The sequence below is a fragment of the Parus major genome, chromosome 4A (assembly GCF_001522545.3).
Source record: "Parus major isolate Abel chromosome 4A, Parus_major1.1, whole genome shotgun sequence".
NCBI classification, from domain to species: Eukaryota; Metazoa; Chordata; class Aves; order Passeriformes; family Paridae; genus Parus; species Parus major.
This window is the reverse complement of record NC_031772.1, coordinates 18,783,598-18,792,623: the sequence shown is the minus strand read 5'-3', so window position 1 is coordinate 18,792,623 and position 9,026 is coordinate 18,783,598. Positions and strand designations below refer to the sequence as shown.

The following is a 9,026-nucleotide window of genomic DNA, read 5'->3' as shown; positions in this document are numbered from 1 at the left end:
TGGGCAAATTGTGGCAGTGCCTGTGAGGGTGGGGAGGGCCTGGCACGGATTCCCAGAGCAGCTGTGGCTGTCCCTGGATCCCTGGAAGTGTCCCAGGCCAGGCTGGAGCAGCCTGGGACAGTGGGAGGTGTCCCTGCCATGCCAGGGGTGGAATGGGATGAGGTTTTAGGTCCATTCCAACCCCAATTTTCCGTGCATTACTGAGCCAGTAAACCTCAACCTGTTGCTTTTGCCCTTTCAAAACCCCACTGGAAGGTGAAGAGGCAGATTTGGGGTACCCCAAAGCAGCTCAGCTGATCCAGACCAGGGGAGTTGTGCTGCAGCGATCCCAAAGGGGCTGGAGGAGTTGGAAGAGGCAGATTTGGGGTATCCCAAAGCAGCCCAGCTGATCCACACCAGGGGAGTTGTGCTGCAGCGATCCCAAAGGGGCTGGAGGAGTTGGAAGAGGTGGATTTGGGGTATCCCAAAGCAGCTCAGCCCATTCAAACCAGGGGAGTTGTGCTGCAGTGATCCCAAAGGGGCTGCAGGAACTGGAAGAGGTGGATTTGGGGTATCCCAAAGCAGCTCAGCCCATTCAAACCAGGGGAGTTGTGCTGCAGTGATCCCAAAGGGGCTGCAGGAGTTGGAAGAGGCAGATTTGGGGTACCCCAAAGCAGCTCAGCTGATCCACACCAGGGGAGTTGTGCTGCAGTGATCCCAAAGGGGCTGCAGGAGTTGGAATCCACTCGGACTCGGGAGGAAAGGAGCTCCCAGCTGGAGTTGCCAGGTCATTCTTGCCCCCAGCAGCAGCTCAGGCTGACATTCCAACCTTCCCTCCACACCAGCCTTGTGCTGAGAGGTGCTCGTGGCATCCCCACAAAGTGGATTAAGGACATCCAGTCTAATGGAACTCGAATTCCCAAGGGAAGAGACAGCCTAAAACCTCTGTTTTTTTTTAATGAGGCATCAAATCCTTTTTAAACCACCCATACCACGGTGTGTTTCTATTTCCATGTCACAGAGAAATGACAGATTTATTGTGAGTAGCACATCTAAGTAATCTTTTCTAACCAAGTGATGGATGTAATATTAGTAAATGTCATTGTTTTATAAAGTAGAAACCATGTGAAGTTGCCACCAGCCCCCTGCTCGAGTCTACAGCTTGCTTGCAATTACCAGTACTGCTGTATGTATTTTTAAACGAGCTATAATACTGTGATGATGCTGTAAACTTACCTCTGTGGGCAAAAAAAATGTTCTATTTCAAAATGTCAGGATGAAGGATGTAAATGTTCTGAAAGTGCTATCAACAACAACAACAAAAAAAAAAGAAAACAAACCCAAGAATTTTCACAGAATATTCTAAAGGATTCTGTTACGTGATACAAATCTATTTTACAAGGGTATTTATGGATCATACAGCCTAGTCTGTGAGAACAGTACTATTTTATTACAGAATAAATAAATGAATAAATAAGCAGTGAATATCCATGCCCAGAAGCTGGAAAATGTTTGGGTTCTTTTGGTTTTTTTTTAAGTACCCTGATCAGTTCTTTAGGTGATGTGGAAGATGGAGGATCCTGACAGAAGGAATCCACTCCCCCTCATCTCCCATCCACATCCTGCTGTTGTCAGTGCTGCCAAAAATCTTCAAAATCACTTGTGGGGGAAAGAAAAAAAGGACAATTAGTTGCATGAAAACAATGGAAATGTGGTGTTTATGGGATTGAGATCTGCTCTGCCATCATTTAAACCCCAGGAAAGCAGGCAGGGCTGATCTGCACACACCCTGTGCCTTCCTCAGGGGCACAATCCAAAGTCCCTCTCTGAAAATCACATCCAGTGGTGATAAAATTACAGCTTGAAGAACGCAAGGAGATTGGAAAATGCTGGAAGAATGCAGAGCTGGGAGCACTGCAGCTCCTCAGGAGGACACATGGATGGTTTGAGGGATCTGCTCTTGGCTCAGGGTTTTATTGTTCCACAGGGCAACACGAGCCCTCCCAGCACCAAAACCTGGTCCTTGGTGCCACCAGCTGAACATTTTTTGTCAAGTTCCCACTCTGAATCAATGGGTTCAGCTCCTCTCTTTGGAACCTGATCAAATTGGCTGTGGTAAAAAAATAAAACTAAAAAAAAACCCCCAAGTCTCACAACACCCCAACCCCATGAGGGGAATTCCTGAGGAGGCACTGAGGGACCCCAGGGGAGCCTGGAGCGTTTCAGATTCTCGTGTAACTTCAGACAAAAGGTTCAGGATTAATGGGAGGAGGCCACAAAGACGCTCCAAGGGCTGGAGCTCCTCTCCTGTGAGGAAAAACTGAGTTGGGAGCATTCAGCTGGAGAAGGGAAGGATCCAGGGAAACATTCCTGTACCCAAAGGGAGCTGCAGGAAAGATGGGGCACAGCTCTCAGCAGGGCCTGGGGCCTCAGGACAAGGGAAGATGGTTTTACCTGATGGTTTAGATCAGATACAAGAAGGATTTTGCACTGAGGGTGGGGAGGCCCTGGAACAGAATTCCCAGAGCAGCTGTGGCTGCCCCTGGATCCCTGGAAGTGCCCAAGGCCAGGCTGGAGCAGCCTGGAAGAGTGGGAGGTGTCCCTGTCATGGCAGGGTTAGGTGGCCTTTGGAAGGTCTCTTCCAACTCAAACTCTTCTATGATCCCACACTGGGACCACAACAGATTTCCTCAGGAAATCCAAATTGAAATACCCCAGAATCATGGAATGGTTTGGGTGGGAAGGGACCTTAAAGCTCATCCCTTGGCATGGGCAGGGCCACCCTCCACCAGAACAGGTCATTTGTCAATATTTAGCTTTGTTGCCAGCTCACATCCAGGGAAATTAATGACATTAAAAGTTCACTCCCACTCAGAGCTGGGCTAGCAGCCTGGTGGGATTGAGAGGGAAGTTTTTCCTAGAGATACAAATTCCCTGAGCCTGAGAGATGGATGGAAAGGAGAGTGAGGAATGAGGGAGCCTGGAATGCAGGGTGGTTTTTATAAAGCTAAATTCGAGTTACAGTGCTGAGGGCCATGGGAAACTGATTTTAATGACAATTTGAGGAATGGAAGTTTCTCCAAAGGGTCAGTTATAAAATCCAACATCCCAAAAGTGGATAGCATGGACCAGCTGAGGTGGGAGAAACCCTCTCTGCTAGCACAGAGCTCAGAGCAGTGAACCCCACCACACCAGCAATCATCCAGAAGATTAAATCAAGCAACTCTGGGTGGCAGGAAAGCCACAAAGGCAAAGCTGCAGAGCACTTTGAAGAGGCAGATTGATTTGTTTCACAGCCACTGCTTTTCCCAAGGAATCCCTCTTGAGCCACCCTGCTCCTTTTATGCCCCAGCAAGCACAAACCAGGCAGCAGATGAGTCAATATTCCTTGACCAGAGTTTTGAGGTTTCTTTGGATCAAAATAAAAATCTGCTGCTGGAGGGAGGAGCTCCTGGAAGGGGAAAAAGGAAGATTCATCATCCACCCTCTTTCCCACATCCCTGGCAGAGTTTTGGATCTCCAGCCTCAAAAACTGCAGGATTAGAACATAAATTATTTAAGGACTAGGATAATTCATTCCCCTGCCTATCTCTAAGAGCTGCTGAAGAAAAACACTCAGGGCTCACTGCTGATAAAAGAATGAAACAACTGTTGTCAGCAGCAGGAAAATGCATCCAACAGCCATCAGCAAAATCTGCTTTGATTTTGCTGAGGAGTTACCTGAGTTCTGTTTGTAACATTTATGCAAACAAACAAGAGCTGTGTGTGAGCAGGATGCTGTTCCACAGACAAATACTGTCAGACACATAACCCAAATAACTCACAATAAACTTCAGGATTTACAGCAGGCTTGACACCAAGAAATTTCAGTAGCTCTAGGAAGCTTCTATGTTCTGAAAACAAAAATATCAACATGTGCATGGAAGTCACTTTTTGTGGGTCTGCAAGGGCTGAAATCTGTGCTACAAAAGGACATTTTCAAAGGGTTCAGCTCCTGATTGTCTCCCCCACACCTGACAGCCCTTCCAGGGCTCCAGCAGGAATTCTGGGTGCCTTTCCCAGCGTTTGCAGAGGCTTCCAAAGGCTCCTAACAAGTAAAGAGCAGAGGTGGGGTGTCCATGAAGAGATTGGAAGGCTCGGGATTTAAGGGATTTGAACATTTCTAAGGATTCCAGAGCAACAGGAAGGAACAAGCAGGGTTTACTCATGATCCAGGTGCTCTGCAGGCACGGTTTAAAAGGGGATGTTTACAGGGGGATATTTTTGATGGATTATTAAAGCTGTTTGCAAGGACAGCCAGCACTGAGTAACTCAGGTTTGGGTTGGGTTCCCACCTAGGGTTTGATCTCCTCAGGATCCACTGCCAGGGGAAATCACCCAGAGCAGATTTTTAAGCAGCAGGAAGCAGAACTTTGCTAACACTTCTGTTTATATCCCAGCATTTCCCTCCAGGTTTCCACTGGATTTTGGGAAGTGAGAACAGGAGGTTAAACAGCCCTCAAAGACTCTGATAAACAAAACATGAAATGCAAACCCCACTTTGGCAGTGAGGGCTCTTGTCCCAAAATGGGGGAGGAAAATGCAACAGGGGGATTGAATCCTCTCTGCTCTGGCACAAGAACACAGTGTGGGGTCACAGACAGGGATATTCCTGCAAGATTTCCACGGAGATGTGAATGCAGGGAAGTCAGGAAATGGGAGGCTGAGGAGAGCCAGGCCATGGCTGAGCCCCGAGGTGCCCACACAGCTTTGGAGGCCACACTGAGGATGATTTCCTTGTCTAACCCAAAGATTCCCAGCACAATTCCATTTTATTTGGGTGTGGACTGAACCCCAGATCCATCTCTGAACAACAGTGATTTTGTCATCTTGAAAAATTACAATAAATTCCAAAGTGTTTCCTTATAATTCTTATTCCACTTTTAATCTGTTGGTTTTTTCTCTCTATCCTATATAGATTCCATGATTAATTTATTATCATTTCTCATCCCATCAGCATCCCCAGTCCTGCTGATTAATTTCTGTTAGAGCCTCATATTTCCCTTCTATAAATACTGCATTTCATTTTACTGCTTTCTGTAGTTATCTTTGCTTTTTGTCCTCCACCTGGGGCTCTCACTTTCAATTTACCATGAGACAGTGGGCAAAGGCTGAGCTGAAATGCAGTAATTACACCTCCCCACCCTGGCAAACAGAATCATTTATTTTCCTTATGGATGGAAGCAGCTGGGAGCTGCTCTGCAATCCCACAGCAATTCCACAAAAAAAAAAAAAACAACAAAACAATACTTCTGGCTTGTCAGATTAATAATGGAAAGTGTTGGCTTCTGGAATTTGAGAAACCTATGGAGATGGATTACAATATATTGCAACATTTGCATTGAGGAAGGAGAAAGGGTTGACTCACACCCCAGCCAGGCAGATTTGCTTCCACCTGCAGGAATATTAACCAGCACCCAATCCATCACTGCCAGAGCAGCTCAGATCCAAAATCATTGGAATTCTGGAGGTGACTGCCCACAGGAGGCTCTCCCAGTCCTTCAGCTGCTGGAGTTATGGTTAATCCAGGCTCTCCATTTCCTGACCCTTCAGCCTTTGCCACAAGTCCCTGGGATCCTCTGAAGGTTTGGGAAAGCTTCTGAGAGCTTCTCCTAGAAGTGTGAGCATGTCCTGAAACAGAGAGGAGACATGGGATTATTCAGGATTGCATTCCTGCCATTTCTCATGGCCTGTATCACACACCCAGCCCCTGAAAGGAGCCAGGTGGGCAGCACCCATCCACACAATTTGGTGGGTTGGAAAGGATTCTGTTTAAAAGCTCTGTCCAACAGCATGGCCCAAAAAGCAGGATTGTTCCCTAAGAAAGGGAAAAGCAGCTGGTCTTGCAGGAAAACAGGGGGGAAAAGTGGGGAAAAGTGAAGCCTCACCTGAGCCTGAAGCTCTCAGACCTTAGGTATGGAGTGAGGAAGAGTCAAAACTCTGGAGACTGGAATTATTAGGGAAGAAAGGAATGTGTGGGGCAGCACAAACTCCTGCTCATCAACACAGGAAGAGACCTGGGAGGTGCAGGAAGGCTCCTGCCCTCCCTCTGACCCCTCCCAAGGAGGCAGAGGAGATTTTCCCTTCAGGAAGATCCTCCTGAAGAACAGCCACAGGAGACCCAAGGAGTTCTGCACATTTCACTGCTCCCCCAGCTGCTCCAGAGGCACTTCTTACTACAAAGCTTCCATCTTTGGGACACTGGCACAGAATTCCAAGAAGAAATCTCAGAGTGTCCCAAGGTTTTCAGCCTCCATCACACATTGCAGTGTCCTATTCCCAGATTCCCATGGCAAAGGATGAGCAAGGAATCCCAGTATGGGAAGTTACCTCCTATCACACCATTTAATTTGCCATTTCAGCTTGGGCAGCCCAGCAGGAAAGAAAAACTGGGGAGACAGAATCAAAAGGGACCCAAAACCAATTCCAGGACATCCTGGGAACGACCTTCAGCTTCCAGAAATTAGGAAGCTCAAATGGCCTGAGAAGAACGTTCCCAAGCATTTTTGTTCACAATATGGACCCAAATTCTGTTTTGGTTTTCACTGATCTCACTGCCATAAGTCAGGAGAAATCTGAATTACAAATTCTTTCATTACAGCATCTATAAAATGCAGCACAATTTTTTTTTCAACAATATTTGCTTACTCTGGAGTAAAACTGTTCTTCCAATTTCTCTTGGAGTAAAGCACCTTCCAGCAGAGTCTTTTTTTGCCTGAGAAAGGCAACCTTGGCCAGCTCTGCTTCCTTCTGCTGGCAGTCAGGACATGTTGAAGCCTCGTGGATTTCAGCTTCTGTCACCTGGAAGAGGAAACTTTGATGCCACGAGCAATGTCTGGCACAGCAACTTTGAGAACAATTAATAAAAATACACAGAGGTACTGTCTAAAGACAAAAATTGGCTTTTTAGGCAGTGGTAAAATAATTCAGAGTCACAATTCCATCATCTGTAAGTGTTCCTATGCTGGTGCAAGGCCTTAAGCACCAACCAGAGGGGTTATGATTTTATGATATAAATTATATTTATACATTTTATAAATAAATTGAGAGGCAAATAAACTCTGGAGCAATGAGTTCAAAGAGGCAGAACCCAACCCAGACTCTGCAGTTCTGTCTGTGAGATAATCAGAGCTACTCAGGGGTTCCTAGGTTGGTTTATCCACCATGAAATCTTATTTAACAGCATTACACAAATCCCAGGGTCTGTGCTTTGATGAAATATCAATGGTTTTATCTGATTTAATTGACTCAGATTCCATCTGGCTCCAGAAACACATTAAATTGCTACAAAAGCAGGAGAATCAACCCAAGAAAGTCCCATCCCAGGCCTCTCTGTCCCCTTTTCCCTGACTTTCTCTGGATAAAAATCTTGTGTGGAGCTACAGACAGAACCAAGCAGAAGAGCAGATAAAGTTACTTTTCTTAGGGAATGTATTCCCACAATGTAACATAAATAAAGAGGAAATAAAAATTCCACAAAACTTGCAAGGTGGGTTAGCATTAATAGGAATTAAAAAAAGCAGATGGCTGAAATGTCAAAATCATTTTAAAAGACAGGAAGCCTGAAATAATTATCACACCAGAGCTGACTTTAAAGTGTTATTTTTAGGTGCAGGGCTGAGGGGAGGAGCTGAGGCATAAAACCCATCCTGTAGTGGGAAAAAGCCACTGGGCTGGTGACAAAAAAAGAGATTTGAATTGGGTAAAGATGAGCTTAGAGGCTTCTTAATGAGGGACTGAGGTCAGCAAGATTTTATTGGAACTGTTTTTATCAATATTATCTAATGCCTTAGAAAGCTGGGAGCACAGGCAGGTTTTGCCTTTGGAATTCTTTTAATCCTGGAGTCACAAAGACTTCACAATAAAATGATATGCAGAATAATTTGATAAATAATTGGGGCAAATACAACCAGAAAATAAAAGGGTTTTTTTCCCTTCAGCTGATCCAGGGTTTCTTATAAAATAAATGATAATCCCAGCCTTGCTCAATCACACAAATCAGGATTTTATCAGCAGACAATATTTTATGATGGTTATTTGCTACCAACAGTTCTACAGTGGTGTTTAAGAAATGAGAAGAATAAATCCTGGGAATAAATCCAACCCAAAACCTCCTCCAGAGCCTGGCATCAGTAAGGTCTGCCTGATTTTATCTTGTTCTTATGGCTTTTTTCTCCCAGAAATCAGGGGAAATGTCCCTTTCTCTCCCTCAGTACCTGTCTCACAGCCTCCCTGGTGTTTTCCAGCAGGATCCTGTTCATCAGCTGGGCAGGAACAGCACAGGAATCTCCTGGCCCAGTTTGCCTGGCTGGGACTCCCCAGTGCAGCTTCCTGCACCTCTCTGCCTGCTGCTGCTGCATCCTGCTGATCCTCCTGCTGCAGAAAGTCCTGAGAGCCTCCAGTTCTCCGTGGGGTAATGCAGGGATTCCTGACAGGGAGAAATCAACAGGACAAGAGCATCAGTGGCTGTGGCAGGGAAAGGGGAATTGCTGCTCTTTATCTGTGTCACCTCGTGTCAGCCAAGGAAAACCCAAAGGCAGGGTCAGNCACACACAGCACAGAGGTGACACTGCTGTCACACACACAGCACAGAGGTGACACTGCTGTCACACACAGCACACAGGTGACACTGCTGTCACACACAGAGCAGAGGTGACACTGCTGTCACACACAGAGCACAGGTGACACTGCTGTCACACACAGCACAGAGGTGACACTGCTGTCACACACAGCACACAGGTGACACTGCTGTCACATACAGCACAGAGGTGACACTGCTGTCACACAGCACAGGTGACACTGCTGTCACACACAGAGCAGAGGTGACACTGCTGTCACACACAGCACAGGTGACACTGCTGTCACACACAGCACAGAGGTGACACTGCTGTCACACACAGCACAGGTGACACTGCTGTCACACAGAGAACAGAGGTGACACTGCTGTCACACACACAGCAGAGGTGACACTGCTGTCACACACACAGCACAGGTGACACTGCTGTCAC

At 46.4% G+C, this 9,026-nt stretch overlaps 1 protein-coding gene across 1 annotated transcript in view; it reads right to left on the bottom strand.

The window, feature by feature from the left end:
• Window positions 1–1,406: 1,406 nt before the first annotated feature.
• C4AH8orf48 (chromosome 4A C8orf48 homolog) overlaps window positions 1,407–9,026 on the bottom strand; it is a 19,259-nt gene continuing 11,639 nt past the window's right edge. Inside the window, exons 4-6 of the mRNA XM_015626764.2 lie at window positions 8,235–8,446; window positions 6,667–6,819; window positions 1,407–5,649 (exon numbers count right to left, since the gene is read on the bottom strand). Of these exons, the coding sequence (XP_015482250.1) occupies window positions 5,539–5,649; window positions 6,667–6,819; window positions 8,235–8,446 (476 nt within the window). The 3' untranslated portion in view covers window positions 1,407–5,538. The remainder of the gene's footprint in view (window positions 5,650–6,666; window positions 6,820–8,234; window positions 8,447–9,026) is intronic.